Source organism: Vicia villosa, linkage group LG1, assembly GCF_029867415.1.
Source record: "Vicia villosa cultivar HV-30 ecotype Madison, WI linkage group LG1, Vvil1.0, whole genome shotgun sequence".
In the NCBI taxonomy this organism is placed as follows: domain Eukaryota; kingdom Viridiplantae; phylum Streptophyta; class Magnoliopsida; order Fabales; family Fabaceae; genus Vicia; species Vicia villosa.
This window is the reverse complement of record NC_081180.1, coordinates 22,172,311-22,199,119: the sequence shown is the minus strand read 5'-3', so window position 1 is coordinate 22,199,119 and position 26,809 is coordinate 22,172,311. Positions and strand designations below refer to the sequence as shown.

The 26,809-nt window shown below is 35.5% G+C and overlaps 2 protein-coding genes and 1 long non-coding RNA gene across 5 annotated transcripts; 2 read left to right on the top strand and 1 right to left on the bottom strand.

Moving 5' to 3' along the window:
• Positions 1–1,807: 1,807 nt before the first annotated feature.
• Positions 1,808–3,374, top strand: LOC131661483 (uncharacterized). The gene is made up of 2 exons (XM_058931078.1): positions 1,808–2,230; positions 2,385–3,374. Exons 1-2 carry the CDS (start codon positions 1,808–1,810, stop codon positions 3,372–3,374), a joined length of 1,413 nt encoding a protein of 470 aa, XP_058787061.1.
• A 3,948-nt stretch (positions 3,375–7,322) lies between these two features.
• Positions 7,323–8,697, top strand: LOC131602463 (outer envelope pore protein 16-2, chloroplastic-like). The gene is made up of 5 exons (XM_058874588.1): positions 7,323–7,543; positions 7,630–7,791; positions 7,895–7,928; positions 8,267–8,334; positions 8,417–8,697. The coding sequence occupies exons 1-5, from the start codon at positions 7,409–7,411 to the stop codon at positions 8,558–8,560; spliced, it is 543 nt and encodes a 180-aa protein (XP_058730571.1). The 5' UTR covers positions 7,323–7,408; the 3' UTR covers positions 8,561–8,697.
• A 2,782-nt stretch (positions 8,698–11,479) lies between these two features.
• LOC131602451 (uncharacterized) lies at positions 11,480–24,675 on the bottom strand. 3 transcript variants are annotated; one of them, XR_009284097.1, is made up of 7 exons: positions 24,313–24,675; positions 14,099–14,170; positions 13,465–13,553; positions 13,331–13,382; positions 12,023–13,208; positions 11,824–11,923; positions 11,480–11,672 (listed from the first exon to the last, which is right to left on the bottom strand). It is a non-coding gene; the product is annotated as an uncharacterized LOC131602451 (long non-coding RNA). The 3 variants fall into 3 exon arrangements; XR_009284095.1 differs by having other exon boundaries at positions 13,465–14,170; XR_009284096.1 differs by lacking the exon at positions 24,313–24,675 and adding an exon at positions 14,265–14,342 and having other exon boundaries at positions 13,465–14,170.
• Between the last annotated feature and the right edge of the window lie 2,134 nt (positions 24,676–26,809).

The window sequence follows — 26,809 nt, the reverse complement described above, 5'->3', positions numbered from 1 at the left end:
TCTTATTGAGAGCTTCCTCTCATGAGGTGTGAAACTATTGTATCTATCTAATTGTGTGTTATAGTCATGTCCTAAGTATCACAATGTAGATATATTTATAGTCCTAGGGTTATGAAACCGAGTATTCCTAGAATGCAACATTTACAATAGGAATGGATGATTGATTCCTTAAAATCTAGGAAGTGCATTTAAGTCCCACGATCCCTTATGTAACATTCCTTGACTCAATACAGGTTCCACGCACAATCGCATGATATGAACAATTACATTAAGGAGTAGGGTAATGTATCTGAACAAAGAGCACTAAATCTAAAAGAAGGGCACTCGAACTAATGAAAGGATGATTTAAAAAAGATGAAGGACTAAGCGTGTTTTACCCCGCCTTCAAGACCTCTTTCATTTATACCATTACAATTAACATTATTATTTAACAATTTATTACTCATAATGTCTAAATATATGAAAAATTTGTATATATTTTATTAATTTGTATACATAAATTAATATTTACAATTTTTTAAATTAAAAAATTAATTAATATAAAATGTAAATAAAATAGAATCTAAATCGTCCCGATTAATTTCTTCAAAAAAATGAAAAATATATTTTTCATCAATCAAACAAAATAAACAATATATATTAAAATAAGTACTAAACCGTTCCGTTTAAGACTATTTCTCAACCCACCCCATGGTTATCTTACACACCACGCAAAATTCCAATTTTGCCCCCAGCTTCCGTAGATGCACATCTGGAAGCACCCCATATTTTAAAAAAATTTGATTCCTTTCGTAGATGCATCTAGGGAAGCGTAATAAACTAGTGTGTATGGGGAAAAATACACATAAAAATCAGTTAAGGGAAGCTTCCGTAGATGCATCTACGGAAATGCTTAGAGCCACATTGTTCTGTAGATGCATCTACGAAAATGCTTAGCGCCACATTGTTCCGTAGATGCATCTACAGAAGTTTCTGATATAGTTCGAACCAGAATGATCACTCCCCCTTTGTTTCATTTCTTCAAACTTTTCATACTCCACACCCTAAAAACCCTACATCATCAATACCCTACTTCACTCCAACACTCAAACTTTTTGTTGCAATAATTCAAAGGGAGCAAGAGTCTGAATTTCAGGTAAATAATCACTTTCAACCACTACATTGTTCACATTGTCAACGATTTTTTTTTTTTGCAAAAAAGTTACGTAGCTTCCGTAGATCCATCTACGGAAGGTGTTGAAGATGAACACTTCCGTAGATGCATCTACGGAATAGTCCCTGCAGTTTTTTTCCAGAAATTTGTAATTCTGTGTGATTTTTGACAAAATAGGTATGGTGCACCCGATAATATTTCAAGAGAATTAGCTACTTTAGTCGATGTTTGTACGAGTATCGATGGGGTATTCGCAAATGTGGTAGATGTTGGAGGTGGCTTTCGTAGCAAGCAAAACTTTGATGATCGTGAAAGCATGCTAACATGGATTCGTAGGAGCGCAACTAATCTTGGTTTTGGTGTGGTGTGGTGATAGGAAGATCGGATAATGGTTCTGCAAGAAGGAATTTGTTTGTAACAAAATTGTGCAAAAGAAGCGGGAAATACCATCCTCCTAAAAAGAATTTTAAAAGAGAGGACACGGGTACTGGAAAATGCAAGTGTCCATTTAAAATCCGTTGTTACATGTTGGCTAGCACGCATTAGGGATGCTCTGTTGTTTGCGGTTTGCATAACCATGATTTGTACGCAAAATTACAAGGCCATCCTATTGCATGTCGGCTCAATCCGGTTGAGAAGGCATCTATTAAAGACATGTCCTTAAATTTTGTCCAACCGAAGAATATACTTGCCACATTGAAAAGGAACGAACCCGACAACATATCAAATATAAGGCAAGTGTATAATCAACGGTACTGCAATAAAAAGGCGAGTAGGGGAGATAGGAGCGAGATGCAACATTTGTTGAAAATGTTGGATGATAACAAATACGTGGTGCTGTACAGAAATTTCGATGATGAGGTTACGGTCCGAGATATTTTTTGGACTCATCCGGATTCCATGAAGTTGTTCAACACTTTCTCGACAGTGCTCCTTCTCGATTCTACCTACAAGCCCAACAAGTATCAACTCCCATCATTCGAGATGGTCGGTGTTACATCCACCAAAAAGACATTTGCCGTTGGTTTTGATTTATTGGAGTGTGAAAACGAGGAAAATTTTAGGTGGGCCTTGGAGGTGTGTCGCTCACTTTTGAAAAAATAAGTCGAGATGCCTAAGGCGATTGTTACGGACCGCGACCCCGCTTTGTTGAATGCGGTTGCAAAAGGTATTTCCTTCTTCCAATGCATTACTTTGTCGATATTACATATCATGTAATGTGAGAAGTAAGGTTAAACCCGCTGTGGGGACGAAACAAATAGCAACCGAAGGTGGGAAAGTGGTGAAACCCGGAGTGATTGTTGACCAAATAATGGATGCATGGGCTTGTATTGCAAGTTCGTCGATAAAAGAATTGTTTGCCAATGCCGTATTGCAATTTCAGAAAATATGTGAAAAATATCCTGATTTATTGAAATACATTGAAAGCACCGTTCTTGACAAAGTGAAGGAGAAGTTTGTTTGTGCGTGGATTGATAAGGTCCGACACCTTGGGAATACAACCACCAATAAAGTTGAATCGACACATTGGTTGTGTGATAGCAAGGGTGATTTGTGCAAGGCACGAGACACCATAAATCACATGATTTTGAACCAACACAACGAAATACAAACCTCGCTCGGTCAGAGCATTACGATTTTGGAGCATCGATTTAAGAACAACATCCTTTACTCTCAATTGATCGGCAATGTGTTTCGGGCTGGATTGAATTATATCTTTTACGAGGCGAAACAAGGTGAAACAATTGGTGGCAATAGCGCAAAGTGTGGTTGCACTATTACTATCACGTATGGTCTTCCGTGTGCTTGTGCTATTGCTGAAAAAGTGAGATTAGGTCAGCCAATAACAATGAATGAAATCATTCCTCATTGGAAGAAACTTACTTTTGATGATGATGGTTGTGTCGAAGAAGATTCAAATATCTCTATAATTTCTGAATTAGAGGCGATACAAGAGAGGTTTTCGAAGGCCGGTGACAACACGAAATTATACATCAAAGAACAATTGCGGAGGATTGGATTTCTCGAAACAGTCGACATGAAACCGTTGTCTCAACCCGTTAAGACAAAGGGTGCTCCGAAGAAAGTGAAGTCTACGCCAAATGACAATCGACAACACAGTCTCCTTCATATTGTGAGCACGTTGACAAACGCTTTCCCGACTCACCTACTCCGAAATCGCAAAAATCTCAAAAGAGTGCAAACAAGGGAGCTCGCATAAGCGAACCGCCTTCGACACTTATTCCACTGTAAGTGCCGCAAGTTTCGACTCTGATTCCGACACCTATTAATCTAAAAGTTCCGATCCCGACACCTATTGCTCCATCAATCGAAGAGGTACAAATTGCTCCAAAAATTCCATTCATTGACGAGATGCCAGTTTTTATGTATAAATACATCGACCGGATCGTCAATGTGGCGGGGGACGGTAATTATGGATTTCGGGCCGTATCGACTTTGCTTGGTAAGGGAGAGGATGCCCATGAGCTTGCCCGTCATGATCTTATCGAAGAGTTGGTGAACCATAAAGACTCGTACACGCGGGTATTTGGAGACAAAAACAAATTTGAAACGGTAAACGAAGCTCTTGTCCCTTGGGGGGCGCCTACGCACTGGTTTCGCATTGGATGAGATTCCCGGAAATGGCACATCTTATTGCATATGACATGGTATGCATTGACTTGACGCGTTATGGTTTTAATGAAACCTTTTTTCCGCTCCGCACCGCACCTCCTCCAAATCCAATTGATCGTATTATATGTGTTGGATGGCTCGTCAAATCTCGTCATTTTATACAAGTTTACTTCAAACCGGGATTCCCCAAACCACCTACATCATCGAAATGGAATCTTCATCATACCGAACTTGCTGAGACGTGGCCGGATGTATTTGTTGATAGGATGCATGAATTCGAAAGATTGAAGAATATCGATAAAATCTCGAATACGGAAAAGTTAAAATTGGAACCACCAATAGATTTATCCGGCGATAGTTCTTTTCATGTATTTATCTAGTTTCAAAGTGTAATATATGCACTCTATAACCTTGCAATATAATACTTTTGTGTTTGTGAGTTCGTGTCTATGTGTTTCAAATTGTTTATGTACTGTGTTTTCTAAATTTCTTACCAAAACTGCTGCTTTTTGTTCTGCTAAAAAAATAGCAGGGAAACTTATGTAGATGCATCTACAGAAGGGTGTTACATTGAAAATTATAGGTGTTAACCGTAGATGCATCTACAAAAGGGCGTTACATTGAAAATTAAGGGTCTTTACCGTAGATGCATCTACGGAAAGGAGAAATCTATTCCCCTTCCTTGGATATATCTACGGAATGTTCTGTGACAGACATTGTGTGGTCCATAGTCTCAAAAGGCTTCTATAAATTTGGGTTTTTTAGGTTTGCATTGCACACAAGCACAAACCCTAAACACAAACACAAAAATGTATCGCGTTAGGTCAGATGGATGTCACCGAACATCAATGAAGCGTCCCGATCCTGAACCAGAATACCACATAAGGGATGGGCATGTCATTTTCTCTCACGTCAAATCCCCCGTGCCGGTGAAGTTTTGGAATATCCATTCCTTCGATTAACTCAAGAGGATTATCATGTCTTTTTTAGAGGGGGAGTACAAACCCGGTGAAGAAATCAAAAGGATCCAGAGGCTTATAACAAAGACCTCGTTTGAAACCGGATAAATAGAACGTTGGTGGGATGAAGTGAAATACGACATTGATTCCATTCAAATGATGCATGGAACAGATGACATTGTCCTAACCGTTGTAATTTCTTAGATCTCTTAGTTTTCTTAATTTTCTCTGTAATGCCGATTAATCAATGAATCAATGCAATATCTTTTATGGTTAAAAATGCTTCTGCGCTGGTTTTCTGGGTCTAGGCTGATTCCGTATATGCATCTACGGAAGCACGAAGGCAAAATGGTCAATTCGGTGGTGCGTAAGAAGGGTATGGGGTTGGTTGAGAAATTCTCCCGTTTAATATGTACTAATTATACATAAAATGTAAATACATAAATATAAGATTATTATATTCTTTATAGGTGTTCGCAGGGGCGGTTCCATGGCCCAGTTAGCCCGGGCACGTGTCCTGGCTCAACCTCTATTTTTTTGTATTTCCCCCAATTTAATAGTCAATTTTTAGACAAAACCAGGTGCAAAATTATTTAAAATAGGGTGTGAAAATTAAAACAGATGAATAACCAATAGGGGTATTCGTCGTGCACTTTGAACGGTTTTGACGTAAAAAATCATCCGAACCTAATGAGGAAAAAGTGTGCGATTTGGTTGACTTTTAGATATAAAACCAAATCAAACCAATGCGGTTTGGATTGGTTTGGTTGGTTCGATTTTTTTTTACAAAAATTTATTGAGCCATACATACACATATTGATGACAACATAACTTTGTATTTAGTCATTTATGCGTTATCAAATAACAACAAAATTCATCATATTTGAAACAACTTTCTATTTAATATACAAAAATAATATTAGATAAAAGTGAAATAAAAACATAAAATAGTAGCATAAAATAATATCAAAAACATTATAATGAAATAGAAAAAAAGATGAGATGAAATATTAGAGAAGATGGAAAAGAAAGAGCAGAAGAGATACGATTAGATAAGAAGATAAACATTAAAAACCTAATTGGAAGAGAGAACAATAGAATTAAAATAATAAGATGAAAAAGAAAAAACTTAAGAGATGAAAGACTAGAAAATAATATGTGATATGTATTTGGAAAAGAAGATGAGAAGATGGTGCAATACCGCTAGGAGAGATTTGAGAAGACTTAAATTAAAACCTTAAGTGCGAGGAAGAGAAAATCATTTGTAATCGTAAGACTAAGGCATAATAGGTTTGAGTTTGGGTTGAATATAAGTTAATTGAAGTTTGGGGGTTGTAACATAATGCGGTTTGGTTCGGTTTGTAAAATACAAACCGCAAACCGAACCACGCGGTATGTTAAAAAATGGTCCAAACACATTCGAACTTAATGCGGTTTTTTGCAGTTTCAGTTTGGTTTGATTCAGTTTTGCAGTTTTCTATTGAGTCGGTTTGGTTTTGAACACCCCTAATAAACAATGGTGTAAAATTTTTGTCTAGGCTGTCTAAAATTTTTAGCTCCGCCACTGGATGTTGGTATTTTGAATGAAAATTTTATCAAATTTAAAATAAATTTATTTATGTTTTAGTTCGATTTTGACCGGTTATTTTAAAAATTCTAATTTAATCTAATCTAGTTTCACATCATTTAGACGAGATTTTGAATAACTAAATTATCAATAATCATTTTTATTAATATTAATTTAATATATTATAAAATATCATGTTTAAAGTAATATATAAATATAAATATATAAACAGTTTAATGGACATGCACAGTGTAAAAAAGTTTTACACGGTTATCCAATAAAAATGGAACAAATCGTCGTATTATCTCAGTAATTTAAACATACAGTATAATTTGTTGAGATATATGGTGGTGATTGGTTGACAGTGTAAAGCTTTTTTATACTGTCGGTGCATCATCAATTTTCTCACATATAAAATTATAATATATTAAAATAAAAAATAAAAAGGATCTTTTATGTTTAAAATATAATTTTTTTAAGAGTATAAAGGTAGTGCACCCACATTGTAAACTAACTTTATACATACAACCAATTAAAATCCTTACACTTGTCATGTGATATTAGTTTTTTAAATTAAAATTGTATTTTAATTAGATACATGGTTGTGATTGGTTGGTTGATCGTGTGAAAATATTTTAACTATCCATGCATATCTTTTTTTATTTTTTTATTTTTATAAATATAATAGATAAAAAACACTAATAAATAATATTAAAATAATATTAACTGGCTTGCTTGCATACATAAAAAATATCAAATTGGTTTGATTTGGATTTGGATGGAACAAGAATCGGTCGTAAGTTGGAACACAGTGAATAGGAAACAAATCCATGAAACTTGCCAGTAAAACGGGTTGCCACAAACTAAGCATCCACCTAACCACGTATGTCTCATTCTAACACGTGTATCCCCACGCACTATCCCTCAATTCAACGTCGGTTATTTTGTTCACGTAACTCCTTTTCTTTTCTTATTACTATCTGTCTGTTCTCTTTGCTGCTTTCATTTCATTCAGAAAGAAAGGGTAATAACTGTTTTGTGTGCAGTTACATTATATTCATCGGTGAGAATTAGATATTAGATAGATAGAAGAAGATGAATAGTGGGAGCAGCAACTTGGAGACTCGTTCTCTTCTTGATGAACTCAGTACTTTTAACAAAGGAGGTCTCTTCGACTTTGGACACCCTCTTGTTAACTGCATTGCTGAGAGTTTTGTCAAAGCTGCTGGTGTATGTATATACGTATCTATATCTGTCTTATTATTCTTTTTCATTCTCATTTTAGAAACATCTCTCTTAGATTGGTTCATATTCAGATCGGAGCAGTTCAAGCTGTGTCACGTGAAGCCTATTTCACTGCTATTGAAGGTGCTGGAATTGATAACAATGCTGGTATGCCTGCAGAAATTTCTACCACCAACAGACACCGTTTACATGGTCTTAGAGGAGAAACCAGCAGTAAATCTATTGAGGCAATGGTGAGTTCATCTCTAATCTCTGCCTAATCTTTCAAAATGGAAACTTATTATCTTATTTTCTGTGTCCATTTTGGTCTAATTCTTGTGTTTTTTTCTTAATCAGGTAAAAAATACAGGAAAAGAGTGCTTCCAATGGGGTAATCATACATTCTCTCAACTTCGTGTGCTTCTATATAATATCTCAATTTGGCAATTTTTCAATAATTACTAACTATTTTTAAACAATATCTATATAACGCCAATTCGGTTTAAGACATGTCTGATATCTGACTTGGTTGCATTTTCTTGAATTATTATTAGTGTTCATGTGTTAGGGTCTGTATGGACTGACCAATACACAAATTGATAGTACTTAGCGGGTTTTCAACATGAGACCCTAGAAAAATATATTCTAGGTTCCAAACCTTCAACTAGAGATTGAAGGCATGTGAATGTTGAATGATAGTTACAGTATTTTTTTCTCTCTAAAATGCAGGATTGGCTGCAGGACTGTACTCAGGACTGACATATGGGATGAAGGAAGCTCGGGGAGCACATGACTGGGTAATGTTTCAAATGACAGAATTATAATAGATATTTTATCCTTGTATTATATATGTGTACTATGATATTTTGTTTGGTGCAGAAAAATAGTGCAGTTGCTGGAGCAATAACTGGTGCAACACTTGCACTAACATCAGAAGACTCATCTCATGAACAGATTGTGCAATGTGCTATTACTGGTGCAGCAATTTCAACTGCTGCAAATCTTCTAACTGGGATATTCTAGAACCTGTTGAGATTTTTAATCTTTTTTATATCTTATTTGTTTCAATCACTGCTGGTGTGTACTACTTTTGAATTTGTAGTTCTCTTTGTCAAGGTTTTGAATTATAATCCAAGTTAGTCTCTAGTGCTACTAATTAACTCCCAATCTTTATTAAAAAGATATTATTTCTTAACATCGTATGAAAAATACATTGTCACATAATCATTTCACACACAACTTTTTATAGACCATTGAATTTTATGGTGAAGATAAAGTTAAAGTGAATCAGTGGTGGATTGTAGATGAACAACTACTATTGTTAAATTAATTATGGCATGAATTCGGATCCTAAACTTTAATCTTGTGTATTATGATGAAAGCGTTCTACGGACTTTTGCTTCTATGGTTTTGATATGACTTGAGGTAGATTTGTGTGTACATATGTATTGAGATTGATTTAATTCCATTCATGGTTGGGAGATTGGGAGTCAATGGTGAACGATATCATGTCTAATTTAAAGTTATGGTCATTTCTTAAAAAATTCATACTCTTTTTTCCATTTCATAACTCACATGTGCAGCATTACCTTACCTTCCTGTGCAATGCGCGCAGAATAATTTTTTTGGCAAATTCTTTGTTACCCACGTAATTAAATTGAGTATTGGTATGTAAAATTTTAAATTTATTTTAAATTTTATATTAAAATAAAATAAACAAGTGATGCGGTATGAAATTATACTATTTGATAGTATCAGAATGTTCATCTAATTTTTTTTATACCTATAAGAAGTCTTATTGTAAAAAAAATTTTATGCATAGAAGAAGTCTTATTGTAAAAATAAAGTACCATCAACTTCTTATAAATTTGTAGTTAAGTATTTTCATTAACAATATATAATTATAATAGAATAAAAAAAATTTACATCCTATTTTTATTAGTTTTATATTCGGTTTCAATTAATTTTGTTCTTGATTTTGTCTAAAAATTGTGTCTTTATTAACTTTATATTCGGTTTTAACTAATTTTGCTCTTGATTTTGTCTAAAAATTGTGTCTTTATTAACTTTATATTCGGTTTTAACTAATCTTGATTTTGTCTAAAAATTGTGTCTTTGATTTTGTCTAAAAGTTACACATCCTATTTTTAATAATTTTGCTCTTAATTTTATCTAAAAATTACTAATTTTGCCTCTGATGTTGTCTAAAAATTGACTATTAGGTGAAAAGTATACAACAAAAGGAGAGATTGAATCCGAATTCGCTAGGATGTAGATTGTCCATATGTATAATAAAAATATCATAGAAACTATTTTTGATATAAATATGTTTAAAAAAATATACACATTTTTATGATGGTTTATATACACATTTTTATGATGGTTTCTATTTTTTAAGTAAATCTTTTGAATTATAAGTAAATCATAATTTTATGGTTAAATATTCTTTTTCGTCCTTTATCTTGTTTGATCTCTTAATTTTTAAAAAGACAATTTTGATTCCTCAATCGAAGGAACGAAGGCTGAATCTAAAAGAGGAAGAGAAGTTTACTGATAATCCAAAGTTACGTCTCTTTCAAATTTGGGGTATAGTGGGTTTTCAATTTTCACTTTTTTTAATACAGGGTTTACTTGATTTACAATTCATTGGGTGGAATCTGTTATATTTTAATGTATCAAACTCATTTTAGGTTGTGTTCTTTGTATTAAGATTTTGGTTGGTTCTTATTCGAAATATTAATTTGTGTTGTATGATTCTCTGTTGGTTTTAGGACTTTGTGTTGTACCAATGTGATTGTATGTTTTTTAGTGTATGAGTTTGTGTGAGTCTTACGAATTTGTGCTGGTGTTGTTTCTAAAAACTATTATTTGTTGGTTCTGACTAAATAATTTTCCGAGGTGAGATGTAATGTTGATAAGTAGAGCTTTTTGAGGTGGTAGAGATAATTAAAGACCTGGGTTTTAAAGAAGCTGGAACAATAATATATAAGGACCCTACATTTGCTATGCTTACTATAAGTGATGACAAAAGTACTCATGATGTAGTTGGTTTATGTAAGGTGCATTTCAATGTTAATATGTATGTACAACATCCTCTTTCTCAATCTGAGTATTATGATGATCCTTTAGATGAAGAAACCATAACCCCGGATGTTGTTATTTTTTATGAAGAAGATGGGATTTTAAAAATATATAAGGAAGTTGTCAAAGGTACAGAAGGTGATGTGGATAAGGTGAGTGATAGTGTAGTTGGAGGTAATGATGCTGAGGTTAATAAAGGTAAAGTGAATGAGGCTGAAGTTGGTGGGATTGAGGTGAATGAGGTTCAGGTGAATGAGACTGAGGTGAATCACTACGCCAAACAAGACCTTAGACAGCGCTTTTTTTAGCTTTAGACAGCGCTTTAAAGCGCTGTCTATTCTGGCGCTGCTGTAGGTAAAGCCAGCGCTTCTTTTTAATGTAAAAGCGCTGCTAAAGGCCCCGTTAAGACAAGTCTTTTAGTTTGAAAGTGCTGCTAAAGGCACTCCTATGCCAGCGCTTTTAGTTGGAAAGCGCTGCTAAAGGCACACCTATGTCGGCGCTTTTAGTTGGAAAGCGCTGCTAAAGGCCCCCCTATACCAGCGCTTTTAGTTTGAAAGCGCTGCTAAAGACCCCCCTATGCTAGCGCTTTTCTAAAACCAAAAATTTAAAAAAAGCCTCTTTAGGCAGCGCTTTTAGTGTAAAGCGCTGTCTAAACTATACAAATTTTTTTAAATAAATTAGTTAAATTAGCGCTTTTTGTATTATACATTTTATATGCACCTGTTTTCAACCATAATTTGCACCTATTTTCAACCATAATTCCACAATTTGTACCAGATTATATGCACCAAATTCTCACAAATTGGAGCTTTAATCCAATTAAAAACAATACCAAAAGGTATACCATATACATTTGCACCAATGTATTTATATATACTATTACTCTTGTACATATACTTTTACAAAAAAAACAACACCAAAAGATATGCCACATTTTGTTTGCACCATTATACCATTACAAAAAACAACACCAAAAGATATGCCAAATTTTGTTTGCACCATTATACCATTACAGAATCTATTCATCTCTATCTTCTACATCTGGACATATAACCTGAAACAACACCAAAATATCGTAATTCATACCATGATAGAAACAAAATATAATTTACCACATGACAAACATCGTAAGATTACAATTTACCATATGACAACACTTGAATATACTCAAAATTCTCACCAATTAAAGTAATATTACAATATACCTTATATAACTTTCGACTCAATCATGAATTTACACCAATCCTCCTTAAGTTCATCCAACTGAAAACTTGAGTAATAAGCACACTTGAATTCATCAAAGTACTACATAATAATATAACATAGTATGTTTAAATTAAAATTATTTAATTATATGAAAAATGTGTTAAATATTAAAATAACTTCTAAGTTAGAAATTCATACCTTAGGTGGAATCTCTATTCGATCGATAAGAAGAATTTATTTCATAAACCTCAACATGTAAAAATCGCAAATTTGAAACATGTTAATCCAAAATTAAATTTTATAAATTGTTATAATAAAAGTAGATATTTACTCTAAAATCAGTCTTTGAATTAGAAGGTGAAAGTGTAAAGTTGATGAAATTGGAAAAGGGTGAAAGTGTCATCTATTTTAGATATCATGTTTAATTATGCATATGACCATTTTTCAATTATAGGATATGTTTATTCAAAGAGACCTACAAAAGGATGTGTCTTAACTCTTACAAGTAGACCTGTTTTCTAAAAATCACCAATTCAATTCAATTCAAGTATCCCATATAATAAGACAAGTTTTTTCTTTAGTTCACTCTTCTTACTTGATTCAATTAATATTTGATTTGATATGAAGTGAACATGAACATATCGTTATATTTAGAAATATTAGTTCCTAAATATAGAAATAAACATGTCAACTAGTTTTAAACAAATGTTTGAGATTTAGTGTAACTATGGAAATACAATGATGCATATAGCCTCATCCTTTTGCCATTTTGAGGTCACGTAAAATTGTTGCGATATGAATTAACTACGCATTGTTCTTTATCAAAAAAACGGTAAATGGATGTATCATTCAATCCCGCGATCATTTTTGCGGTAAAGGACCATGGACGGATTTTTAAATTCTTTTAGAAGTATGTACTAGTTTAAATCTAATGGAAACAAAACAAAGCTATCTGCTATGCCGCAATAAATATATACTATAGACCTGCAGAGGTAGCAAGCATGCACCACCAAAACAGTTGTAAAAGCAATGCTTTGACCATATAATCAAACACTATTTATCATGCAAATGAAAGCAATTTATTTAAATAAATATGACTTGACCTTAGCTAGTGCTACGCACCTTTAAACTTATGAACCAGATCAATACCATCAACAACCCGAATTCGAGAATCAGCAGAAGTGATAAGTACTTCCGATGAACTACCAGGGGGCAAACTGTTCATAAAATCCAAATACAAAGACAATCATAAGAGCATCATAACTTAGGTACAATAGTAAGGCATTAAATCATTAAATTACCTAGAAACCAGTAATTTTCTTGTGATTTGATTTCTTTTTTTTGTTCTGCAAATTGATCTGACTTTTCTGTTGCAACTTATTTTCTGAATAGAATATAAAAACAAGACGATAATCAGTGGCCCCACAATTGAAGAATAGTGTTTAGATGAATAAACACAATTATAAATAAAAAAATTAAAAAAAAAAAAGGAGCAACTGACAGTACCGGATGTATTATATAAATGACAGTTACCCTTGTATGAACCAACTAGTGCACCCTGCAGAAAATTTAACTTAAGATGTAACTGAACTGTTGAGTTTCTGAATGCTGAAATGGATGCATATTAACAGTGAACCAACCTGGCAATAGTGCTACGCGCCGCTATCTGCTATGCCGCAATAGCATTTGGGAGGTCTGGCGCTACGCGCCGCTATCTAAGATTAACAACCTAGCATTCAATCATGGTCTGCATTTACACTACCAGAAAAAAAACCAGTGCAGCATACATTTCAAAACCATACACATCAATCATAATCCAACATTAACTATTTGTATAATCAATTCATAGTTAACCTCATTCCAATTAATTTCTACACTAACAGTTGCTAACTGGCTTTCTCCTACTAATCTAACTTCATTTAATAGCCAGCCCTCTAACTGTTTTTCAATTCCTTAACGGTCCGCAGTTTACTAACCCTCTAAGTCATTCATTTCAAACTAATTCAACACCAAAAAATCTGCAAATACACATTCACTCACTGTACATACATTATCTTAACCTATTCATTCAAATTCAAGTACATGACCAAAAGCATACATACATTTGCACAAAAACAGTCTCATTCTATGCAACACTTCAATGATGAGTATCCTAATTGCTCACCCTAAATTATCACAGTCCAGCAGTGATGATGAGTATCCTAATTGCTCACCCTAAATTATCACAGTCCAGCAGTGGTTCATGAATTAGCATACAGAATAATTTATACTTACCAGCCCCTTTAACTAAACTAACAACATCAATTCCATGTCCAAGTTCTGCAACATTAATCCCAGCACTTCAACCTGCAATACCATTACAAATAAGTCCAAACAGCCCTGCATAATTCAGTTCACATCAAAACCAATCCACACCAGTCCCATTTAAAACGCCATGTACCATTCAAAATCGAGCCAAATACAACTCATACGCAGTTGTACAGGTTCTACACAAGCCAAATAACTTACATACAGACCTACACAGAGAGAAGCCACATATTTACTCACTACTTATAACAATAACCAAACTGACTTAAGCTTCCATTTACTTATCATCAAAACTTCTAATCTAACAGATCCATAACGGTATTAACCAGACACTTCCTAACATTTCACCAACAGAAATAAATGAAGGATAGAAAAACACTTAGAAAGGGGGGGGGGGTTTGAATAAGTGTAGCTTTAACAGCTTGACCGATAAAAATAAATTGCACAGTTATTTTTATCCTGGTTCGTTGTTAACTAAACTACTCCAGTCCACCCCCGCAGAGATGATTTACCTCAACTGAGGATTTAATCCACTAATTGCACGGATTACAATGGTTCTCCACTTAGTCAGCAACTAAGTCTTCCAGAGTCTTCTGATCACACACTGATCACTCCAGGAACAACTGCTTAGATACCCTCTAAGACTTTCTAGAGTATTCTGATCCACACGATCACTCTAGTTACAACCTGCTTAGATAACCTCTAAGACTTCCTAGAGTATTCTGATCCACACGATCACTCTAGTTCCTTACAACTTAATGTAATCAATTCTAAGAGTATTACAATTGCTTCTTAAAAGCTATAATCACAAACTGTGATATTTCTCTTATCGTTTAAGCTTAATCTCACTAATATATTACAACAGCAATGTAGTGAGCTTTGATGAAGATGAAGATTCTGAGCTTTGAATAGAACAGAGTTTCAGCAAGTTAATATGAGTTGTTTTGTTCAGAAATCGTTAACCTTGCTTCTCATCAGAACTTCATATATATAGGCGTTGGAGAAGATGACCGTTGAGTGCATTTAATGCTTTGCGTATTCCGTACAGCATCGCATTTAATGTTATACGCTTTTGTCAACTACCTCGAGCCTTGTTCACGCTGTGTCTACTGACGTTGCCTTTAATAGCTTCTAACGTTCCTTTTGTCAGTCAGCGTAGCCTGCCACTTGTACTTCCTTCTGATCTGATGTTTGTGAATACAACGTTTGAATATCATCAGAGTCAAACAGCTTGGTGCAAAGCATCTTCTGATCTTCTGACCTTGAAGTGCTTCTGAGCGTGATACCATCAGAACTTCAGTGCTTCTGATCTCATGTTCTTCTGATGCTTCCATAGACCCATGTTCTGATTCTGCTTCGACCATCTTCTGATGTCTTGCCAGACCATGTTCTGATGTTGCATGCTGAACCCTTTGAGACAAAGCTTCTGAGCGCTGAATTATGCATACTCTTTATATATTTCCTGAAAAGGAAATTGCATTTGATTAGAGTACCATATTGTCTTAAGCAAAATTCATATTATTGTTATCATCAAAACTAAGATAATTGATCAGAACAAGTCTTGTTCTAACAATCTCCCCCTTTTTGATGATGACAAAAACATATATAAATGATATGAATTTGCGATCAGAAAGAGCAGACGGCAAAAGACAAATTACACAGCTATAGCATAAGCATGTGAATATGTCTCCCCCTGAGATTAACAATCTCCCCCTGAGATAAATAATCTCCCCCTGAAATAAATACTCGAAGAACTTTAATAAAAGACTTCCCTGATTATTTCGGTAGAGACGATCACATAAGCTTCTGTCTTCAGAGAATTCATAGCTTCTGACTTCTGCTTCCATTGGATAGCTTCAGAACTTGAATTTCTTTAGATCCCTAGAACACTCATAGCTTCTGATTCCTGCTTCCATTTAGGACAGCTTCAGAACTTGAATTTCTTTGATCTTCAGAACATTCACAACTTCTGATTCCTGCTTCCATCTAGGACAGCTTCAGAACTTGAATTTCTTTAATCTTCAGAACATTCACAGCTTCTGATTTCTGCTTCCATTTAGGACAGCTTCAGAACTTGAGTTTTCTGGATCTTTAGAACATTCACAGCTTCTGATTTCTGCTTCCCTCGGATAGCTTCAGAGCTTTGAATTTCTACCAACATCACTTCATGCTAGATTTGTATCAGAACATTGTTGAATGTACCAGAGCATCATCAGAGCATCTCTACATCCTGAAATGTTATAGAACAAAAACTAAACGACAAAAGTCAGCATGAACGAGTCAGAACATAAAATGTATATTAGAACACATGATATGTATCAGAGCCATATAGGCTAAAATAATGTATCAGAGCAAATAGAATTTTGTCAGAGCAAATAGACAAATTTTGGATCAAATTCTATTATCAGTGCTTCTGATTCTGAAGCTTGACAGCACTCAGCTTGCTTCAGTTTCCATAAGCTTATTCTTTTTACAGAATAACGCTTCTTATGGTTTTGCTTCTTGTGTGCTTTGAAGATTCTCTTCACTTCTTTATACCTGCAAAACACTTAAACCATATAGAACTTGCAGTTCTTGTTAGTAAATGTGTGGGAGCTTTACCCAGCAACTGATAGATTAATCAAATCATTTATCATTTATCTTCTCCCCCTTTTTGTCATAACATCAAAAAAAATATTCCAAAAGATTCAGATGTATAAAACAACAAATAAAATCACTGGAATGTAAAAACAAAGAAACTTTTCATTGATAATCAAAAGATATTACATGAGAAGATGTTTAACAAGCAGATGCAACAAGGAAAGAAAACTACTAAGACCAAAGACTAAGACCCTAGCTAAGACAAAATCTGCGCCAGCATGTCTTGAACCCTGTCATAATTTGCAGTTTTCCTTGCCATGAAGGAGTGAAACGCATCATTGACTGCTTCTTGGGCTTCCAGGCGAGGGGTCAGGGAGACTTGATTCTGATGCAGATCTTCCACAATCTCTATCAGAAACAACATTCTCAGCAGGTGAAGATGAAGAGATTTCTTTGGAATGGGTTGAGGGAGAGGAAAGGTTAGATGAAGAGGAAGTTGAGTCTTGAAGGTAAAAAGATGAGGAAGAAGATGGAGATGATGGAGGGCTTTCACCAGGGGGTTGAAACACACGTCTAGAATAGTTTCCAGACAACTTTGCTTCGAATGGATTCACCTTGAGAGGGTCATAGGTGATCTTTATCTTTTTGGGTTTGGAAGAAGATGTTTCAACAGCTTTTCTCTTTTTGTTTTGATCATTTTCATGGTTTCCTGGGCTTGATGAAGAGTTCATGATGGATTTGCAGATAATGAACAGCTAGGGTTTGATATGAATGCAGAGAGATAGAGAAAGAAAAACAAAGACAGAGTGTAATAGAGAAAATATAAGAGGGAAGGAGAAGCGTTTGAAGAGTATTTAAAATAAAATGAAACAAATGATGGATAGCATTTAATGTTACGTGACATGAGGAGAGATAATAAAGACAAATGAGGTGACTAGCACAGTTACCTATGGTCGGCGTCCCTTCAACTGCACGCGCGCTTATCCATGAACAGTAAAGACAGGTTTACCATCCCGAGATAAAACGTTACATCTGTTTTGCTTTAAAAGAGATTCTGAATCAACTTAGACAATGAAACGTTAGTAATAACCGAATCATAATTTCTAAAAGATTTTAATCAGAACTTCTGATTAAAAGATAATCCACTTTCATTTCAGAAGATACTCATACATAAGAACTTCTCATCTTCTCATTCTGGGCATAAATCCATACTGATGTTCTTCAGAATGAACTTAAACCTATCTTCAGCCAGGGGTTTTGTAAAGATATCAGCCCATTGATGGTCTGTATCCACAAAGTTTAAAGATAGAACACCCTTCTGAACATAGTCCCTTATGAAATGATGTTTAATCTCAATATGTTTAGCTTTTGAATGAAGAATAGGATTCTTAGATAAACATATAGCAGAAGTATTATCACAGAATATAGGAATGTTACTCTCATATATCTGATAATCTTCTAGCTGACTCTTCATCCAGAGCATCTGTGTACTGCAACCAGCAGCAGCGACATATTCTGCTTCTGTTGTTGATAGAGCAATAGTTGCTTGCTTCTTGCTATACCAGGAGATCAAATGACTTCCAAGAAATTGGCAACTTCCTGAAGTACTCTTTCTTTCAATTCTGTCTCCAGCATAGTCAGCATCGCAGAATCCTACTAAGTTGTATTCTTTAGATTTTCTGTAAACTAAGCCAACATTAGTAGTACCTTTCAGATACCTTAGAATTCTCTTAACAGCAGTTAAATGAGATTCTCTAGGGTCTGATTGGAATCTAGCACACAAACAAACACTGAACAGAATGTCAGGTCTAGAAGCAGTCAAATATAGAAGAGATCCAATCATACCTCTGTATAACTTCTGATCTACCTTCTTACTCACCTCATCCTTACCTAGGATGCATGTTAGATGCATAGGAGTTTTGGCTTCTTTGCAGTCTAGAAGATTAAACTTCTTCAGAAGTTCCTTCACATACTTGGTTTGGTGAACATACGTTCCTTCTGATGTTTGATTTATTTGTATTCCAAGGAAATACTTGAGTTCTCCCATCATGCTCATTTCAAACTCAGCCTGCATAGACTCAGCAAACTCCTTTCCAAGTGTAGCATTAGATGTTCCAAAAATAATATCATCTACATATATTTGACAAATTAAAATATCCCTTTTAAAGGTTTTACAAAAGAGAGTAGTGTCCACTTTTCCTCTAGTGAAACCATTATCCAGAAGGAAAGAACTTAAGCGTTCATACCAAGCTCTGGGAGCTTGTTTCAATCCATACAACGATTTCTTTAGTTTAAAAACATGATTAGGAGACATAGAGTCTTCAAAACCAGGAGGTTGATGAACATAAACTTCTTCATCTATATAACCATTTAAGAAGGCACTCTTAACATCCATCTGATAGAGAGTGATGTTATGTTGAGTGGCAAATGAAATTAATAGACGAATAGATTCTAACCTGGCCACTGGTGCAAAGGTTTCTGTATAGTCAATCCCTTCTTGTTGACTGTAACCCTGAGCCACCAGTCTGGCTTTGTTCCTTACCACTTCACCTTTCTCACTGAGCTTGTTTCTGAAGACCCATTTTGTACCGATTATATTGAATCCATCTGGTCTAGGAACAAGATCCCAAACATCATTCCTTGTAAACTGATTCAGTTCTTCTTGCATAGCAATTATCCAGTCTGGATCTTCTAGAGCATGATCAACAGAAGTTGGCTCGATCAAAGATACAAGACCTAATTGACAGTCTGCATTGTTCTTAAGGAATGCTCTTGTTCTGATTGGATCATCCTTCTTTCCAAGAATGACATCTTCTGAATGACCAGAGATGAGTCTGGATGATCTTCTGACAGATGGTTCTTCAGAAATGCTTAGATTCTCCAGAGAAGCTGATACTTGATCTTCAGATTCTTTGCTTCTGAGAAGCTCTGCTTCTGATGCGTTGTTTCTTGGCTCAACAACTTCTGATACATCAATATCACAATCTGCAAAATTATCAAACTGCTTTGGTTTTTCAGAACCAAGCTTATCATCAAACCTGATATTGATTGATTCTTCTACAATCAATGTTTCAGTATTGTATACTCTGTAGCCTTTTGAGCGTTCAGAATATCCAAGAAGGAAACATTTTTGTGCTTTGGAATCAAATTTACCAAGATGATCTTTAGTGTTCAGAATAAAGCATACACATCCAAAAGGATGGAAATATGAAATGTTGGGCTTTATATTCTTCCACAATTCATAAGGAGTCTTATTTAGAATAGGTCTGATAGAGATTCTATTCTGAATATAACATGCAGTGTTAATTGCTTCTGCCCAGAAATGCTTAGCCATATTGGTTTCATTGATCATGGTTCTGGCCATTTCTTGCAGAGTCCTATTCTTTCGTTCTACAACTCCATTTTGCTGTGGAGTTCTAGGACAAGAGAAATCATGGGCAATACCATTTTCTTTGAAGAATTCTTCAAAGAATCTGTTCTCAAATTCACCACCATGATCACTTCTAACCTTTATGATTTTACACTCTTTTTCAGATTGAATCTGAATGCAGAAATTAAAGAACACTGAATGAGACTCATCCTTGTGTTTCAAGAATTTTACCCATGTCCAGCGGCTATAATCATCTACGATGACTAATCCATATTTCTTCCCTCTGACAGATGATGTTTTGACTGGGCCAAACAGATCAATGTGCAAGAGTTCTAATGGCCTTGAGGTAGAAACAAAATTCTTGGACTTGAATGCAGGTTTGGAGAACTTGCCCTTCTGACATGCTTCACAAAGAGCATCTGATTTGAATTTCAGATTAGGGAGTCCTCTGACAAGATCCAGTTTGTTAATCTGAGAAATCTTTCTCAAACTAGCATGACCTAATCTTCTGTGCCAGACCCACTGCTCTTCAGAAACAGACATAAGACAAGTCACCTTCTGACTCATAAGATCTTGCAGATCTGTCTTATAAATGTTGTTCTTCCTCTTGCCGGTAAATAGGATTGAGCCATCCTTCTGATTTACAGCCTTGCAAGACTTTTGATTAAAGATTATATCATAACCATTGTCACTCAATTGACTGATAGATAAGAGGTTATGTGTTAATCCTTCTACAAGAAGTACATTTGAAATGGAAGGAGAGTTACCAGACTTTATAGTTCCAGAGCCAATTATCTTGCCCTTCTGATCTCCTCCAAACTTGACTTCTCCAACAGATTTAAGTACCAGAACTTGGAAGACAGTCCTTCTTCCCTTCAAGTGTTGAGACCAACTTGAGTCCAGGTGACACGACATGTTGACTTTTATCTTCTTTGTCGCCAAGAGAATCTGCAAAAGAAATAGTCTTTTTCTTTGGTACCCACATCTTCTTGGGTCCTTTCTTGTTAGTTCTCCTCAAGTTCTGATTGAACTTGGGTTTAACATTGTAAGAAGAAGGAGGAACAGCATGATAATTCTTAATGTGAGTTTCATGATATTTCCTAGGTTGTGTCACATGCTTCTTGGTGTGTGTTATGTGAAAACTTTGTGCATGTGATGTGTGCTTAATATCATGGGAATGGCCAAATTTAAATTGGTTATACAGAGGCTTGTATGATATTTTCATATCATCCACAGATTCAAGCTTGTATGGGATTTCACCCTCATAACCAATGCCAACTCTTTTGTTTCCAGACACAACATATATCATAGAAGCTAGCTGACTTCTGCCAATACTTCTAGATAAGAACTTCCTGAAACTTAAATCATATTCTTTCAGAATATGATTCAGACTGGGAGTGGATTTTTCTGAATCAGAAGGAGATCCAACATTATTGGATAATTTTAAAACTTTTTCTTTTAATTCAGAATTTTCCAACTCAAGCTTCTTAGTTTCGAATTCAAATTGCCTTTTTAGCTTTTTGTATTTGATACTAAGATGAGCTTTTAATTCAAGAAGCTCTGTTAGACTGGAAACTAACTCTTCTCTAGATAGTTCAGAAAATACCTCTTCAGAATCTGATTCTGATGTAGATTCTGATCCATCATCTTCTGTCGCCATCAGCGCAAAGTTTGCCTGCTCTCCTTCAGAGTCTGATCCTGATTCTGATTCAGAATCATCCCATGTTGCCATAAGACCTTTCTTCTTATGAAACTTCTTCTTGGGATTCTCCTTCTGAAGTTTTGGACACTCATTCTTGTAATGTCCAGGCTCATTGCACTCATAGCAGACAGCCTTCTTCTTGTCAAATCTTCTGTCATCAGAAGATTCTCCACGTTCAAATTTCTTTGAACTTCTGACGCCTCTGAACTTCCTTTGCTTGTTCTTCCAGAGTTGATTTAGCCTTCTGGAGATCAAGGACAGTTCATCTTCTTCTTCAGATTCTGATTCTTCAGGATCTTCTTTTCTAGCCTGAAAAGCGTTAGTGCATTTTTTAATATTAGATTTTAATGCAATAGACTTATCTTTCTTCTGAGGCTCGTTTGCGTCCAGCTCAATTTCATGGCTTCTCAAGGCACTGATAAGCTCTTCCAAAGAGACTTCATTCAGATTCTTGGCAATCTTGAATGCAGTCACCATTGGGCCCCATCTTCTGGGCAAGCTTCTGATGATCTTCTTTACGTGATTAGCCTTGGTGTATCCCTTGTCAAGAACTCTCAATCCAGCAGTAAGAGTTTGAAATCTTGAAAACATATTTTCAATGTCTTCATCATCCTCCATCTTGAAGGCTTCATATTTCTGGATTAGAGCAAGAGCTTTAGTCTCCTTGACTTGTGCATTTCCTTCATGAGTCATTTTCAAGGACTCATATATGTCATAGGCCGTTTCCCTGTTAGATATCTTCTCATACTCAGCATGAGAGATAGCATTCAGCAAAACAGTTCTGCATTTATGATGATTCCTGAAAACTTTCTTTTGATCATCATTCATTTCGCTTCTCGTGAGCCTTACACCAGTAGCTTTAACAGGATGTTTGTAACCATCCAACAGAAGATCCCATAGATCAGCATCTAGACCAAGAAAGTAACTTTCCAGTTTATCTTTCCAGTATTCAAAGTTTTCACCATCAAATACTGGTGGTCTAGTATAACCATTGTTACCATTGTATTGCTCAGCAAAGCCAGATGTAGATGGAGTTGGATTTGCTTGAGATTCACCAGCCATCTTTTACTGAAACGTTTTTCTCTTCCTGAATCTTTTCTAAACACGGTTAAGTGCTTGCACCTTAGAACCGGCGCTCTGATGCCAATTGAAGGATAGAAAAACACTTAGAAAGGGGGGGGGGGTTTGAATAAGTGTAGCTTTAACAGCTTGACCGATAAAAATAAATTGCACAGTTATTTTTATCCTGGTTCGTTGTTAACTAAACTACTCCAGTCCACCCCCGCAGAGATGATTTACCTCAACTGAGGATTTAATCCACTAATCGCACGGATTACAATGGTTCTCCACTTAGTCAGCAACTAAGTCTTCCAGAGTCTTCTGATCACACACTGATCACTCCAGGAACAACTGCTTAGATACCCTCTAAGACTTTCTAGAGTATTCTGATCCACACGATCACTCTAGTTACAACCTGCTTAGATAACCTCTAAGACTTCCTAGAGTATTCTGATCCACACGATCACTCTAGTTCCTTACAACTTAATGTAATCAATTCTAAGAGTATTACAATTGCTTCTTAAAAGCTATAATCACAAACTGTGATATTTCTCTTATCGTTTAAGCTTAATCTCACTAATATATTACAACAGCAATGTAGTGAGCTTTGATGAAGATGAAGATTCTGAGCTTTGAATAGAACAGAGTTTCAGCAAGTTAATATGAGTTGTTTTGTTCAGAAATCGTTAACCTTGCTTCTCATCAGAACTTCATATATATAGGCGTTGGAGAAGATGACCGTTGAGTGCATTTAATGCTTTGCGTGTTCCGTACAGCATCGCATTTAATGTTATACGCATTTGTCAACTACCTCGAGCCTTGTTCACGCTGTGTCTACTGATGTTGCCTTTAATAGCTTCTAACGTTCCTTTTGTCAGTCAGCGTAGCCTGCCACTTGTACTTCCTTATGATCTGATGTTTGTGAATACAACGTTTGAATATCATCAGAGTCAAACAGCTTGGTGCAAAGCATCTTCTGATCTTCTGACCTTGAAGTGCTTCTGAGCGTGATACCATCAGAACTTCAGTGCTTCTGATCTCATGTTCTTCTGATGCTTCCATAGACCCATGTTCTGATTCTGCTTCGACCATCTTCTGATGTCTTGCCAGACCATGTTCTGATGTTGCATGCTGAACCCTTTGAGACAAAGCTTCTGAGCGCTGAATTATGCATACTCTTTATATATTTCCTGAAAAGGAAATTGCATTTGATTAGAGTACCATATTGTCTTAAGCAAAATTCATATTATTGTTATCATCAAAACTAAGATAATTGATCAGAACAAATCTTGTTCTAACAATAAACTCTTACCTAATAGGTAATGTGAAGAACAAGACTACTGAAGATTCTACAAAGGTTCTAAAAATAGGATTTGGGGAAACAACAACTCTAACGTCAAATTTGTAACAACCCAAAACAACTTCAGATTCAGAAAAACGTAGAGTAGTGATTAGGGAAAATGGGTCTACCTGAAAAACGTGATTCAATGGAGAAGAAAAACTACGATAGAAGAAGCTTGAATAATGGATTAGTTAAGATTTTCGTGAGTTAAGATTCTCGTAGCGAAATTAGAAGAAAGGGGGTTAGGATTCAGAAGGGAGAATTAGGGTTCTTCTGAGAGATTTTTGTGAGTTAAGATTCTCGTAGCGAAATCAGAAGAAAGGGGATTTGGATTCAGAAGGGAGGATTAGGGTTCTTCGGAGAGATTTTCGTGAGTTAAGATTCTCGTAGGGAAATCAGAAGAAAGGGGGTTAGGATTCAGAAGGGAGGATTAGGGTTCTTCGGAGAGATTTTTGTGAGAAGAAAGGGGGAAGACGAAAACAGTGGAGAAAAGAAACGACGAGGCAAAACTATAATCTGTCTTTTAATTTTGATTTTAATTCACTTAAGGTGACACGTGTGGATTTCGCAGCGCTTTCTATCTATGCCAGCGCTTTCTAGAGTGGGCCTATGGCAGCGCTTTTGTAAAGCGCTTTCTAATGTTGGTCCTATACCAGCGCTTTGTGAAAGCGCTTTCTAAAGATACCCTTTAGCAACGCTTTTCAAAAGCGCTGTCTAAGTTTGCCCTATACCAGCGCTTTTTTGTGTACAGTTTCCGTGTTTTTATTTTATATTACTTATAACAGCGCTTTTGTATAAAAGCGCTGTCTAAGGGGCGCTGTCTAAAAGGCTTTTTGGCGTAGTGAATGTGGGGGGAAGTTGGTGACAACTTTGCTAAGGCAAATGAGCATGAGGTTGATATGAATCATGGTGAGGTTAATGATGATGGTTTGGCAAATGCATAGGGAAGTGATGTTGGAATCAATGATACTAAATCAGATGATGATAGTGACGATACGAGCTTTCATTATGACAATACCTTAAATGTTACATTTGATGATTCAGACGAAGGTAGTGGTAGTAATGGTTTACTAGAAAAGGGAATTGAAAACATGTTAGGTTGTTGGGACGAAACTCAAGTTACTAGCAAAAACATAAAAGGAGACTTTATTAAGGTCTAAAGTTAGGATGCTAATAAGTTATTATATTCATTGACAATACTGATGTTTTACATAATTAGTTTTGGTATTATATTCATTGACACCTCTATGTATTGCTTCATAATTAGGATTGAGAGAGTTAGTGAATACACAAACTTATGGATCGTTAGGTATTACACTAACTGTCCACCTTTCTGTTGTAATATACTGATATGCACTTACTCACTAATTTTCACTCATATTTATTGCTCTTATTGTATAATGTCTATTGAGCATATTTTTGAAGTTAGGCACATTGAAAATTCTAGAGATAAATTCTCTGTCAATTTGCAAGACCATATATGCTCATGCAGGAAATGACAATTTACAACATTGTCATATCTCTCATAAAGAGCATGGGCATGAGAAAAGAAGACTATATTCCTGATATTTTAAAAATAATAATAATACCAGGAGGTATACAAGCATGTTATTTATCTTGCTAATGTGTCTAACTGATGGGAAATGACAAGCTATCCTGTTGTGCAACCACCCGTTTTCAAAAAAATGTCAAGCATGCCATAAAACAAAAGGAACCTGGAGCAAGGAGAAATTGATGGCACATATCACAAAATGAGGAAGACAAATTTGCATGTTAAGTGCAGTAAGTGCAAGAAAAGTGATCATAACAAGACAACTTGTAAGCTGCCTCCTCAAGCAAGTCAAGACCAATCTACTAAGACAACCCATGGTACACAAGGTCAACCTGCACCAAATCAACCTCAGCCTAGTCAAGCCCAGTCAACTCATGAAAGTCAAGCAAGTGGAACACGACCAGTTAAGCCAAGTGGACCAAGTCATGTACATGCTAGTGGAACAAAACCTACTAAGGCAAGTGGACCAAGTCCTGCACAGGCTATTGGATCAAGACTTTCTAAGGCATGTCATGTCAAGAAGTTAGGCATAAGGAGACCAAGGTGAATTGTTGGATCACCTAGTCCTACAACTAGGTTAAGTACAACAAGAAATTTCTCAGGCCCTAGAACTAGACTCATTTCATCCCAAACAAGCAAGAAGACTAAATAGATGCCATTATAACTCTGTTTTGGATGTCTGCTAATTTAGATGTCTTTTCAAATCATGTTATGTGAAGGTGCAAGAAACACAAGAAAGAGGGGGTTTGAATTGGGCTGCACCAAATATGATCTTTTCGCAACTCAAAACAAGAGGTTAACAAGTGAATAAAAATAGATGAACACTATTATTTTTATCCTGGTTCACTGTTAACGAAGTTAGTCCAGTCCACCCGCCAAAGTAATTTTTCCTTCTCAATAAGGACTTAATCCAATATAACCAAACAGGTTACAGACATCCACAATGGTCGTAATCAATGTCTTCTTGAGACTTCTGACTAACACTAGTCTCCCAAGGAATCAACCCCAATAAGCTACTAATCAACCTTGCTGACAACCCCGACAAGTTAAGTTGATCCTTATCGTGAATCCAC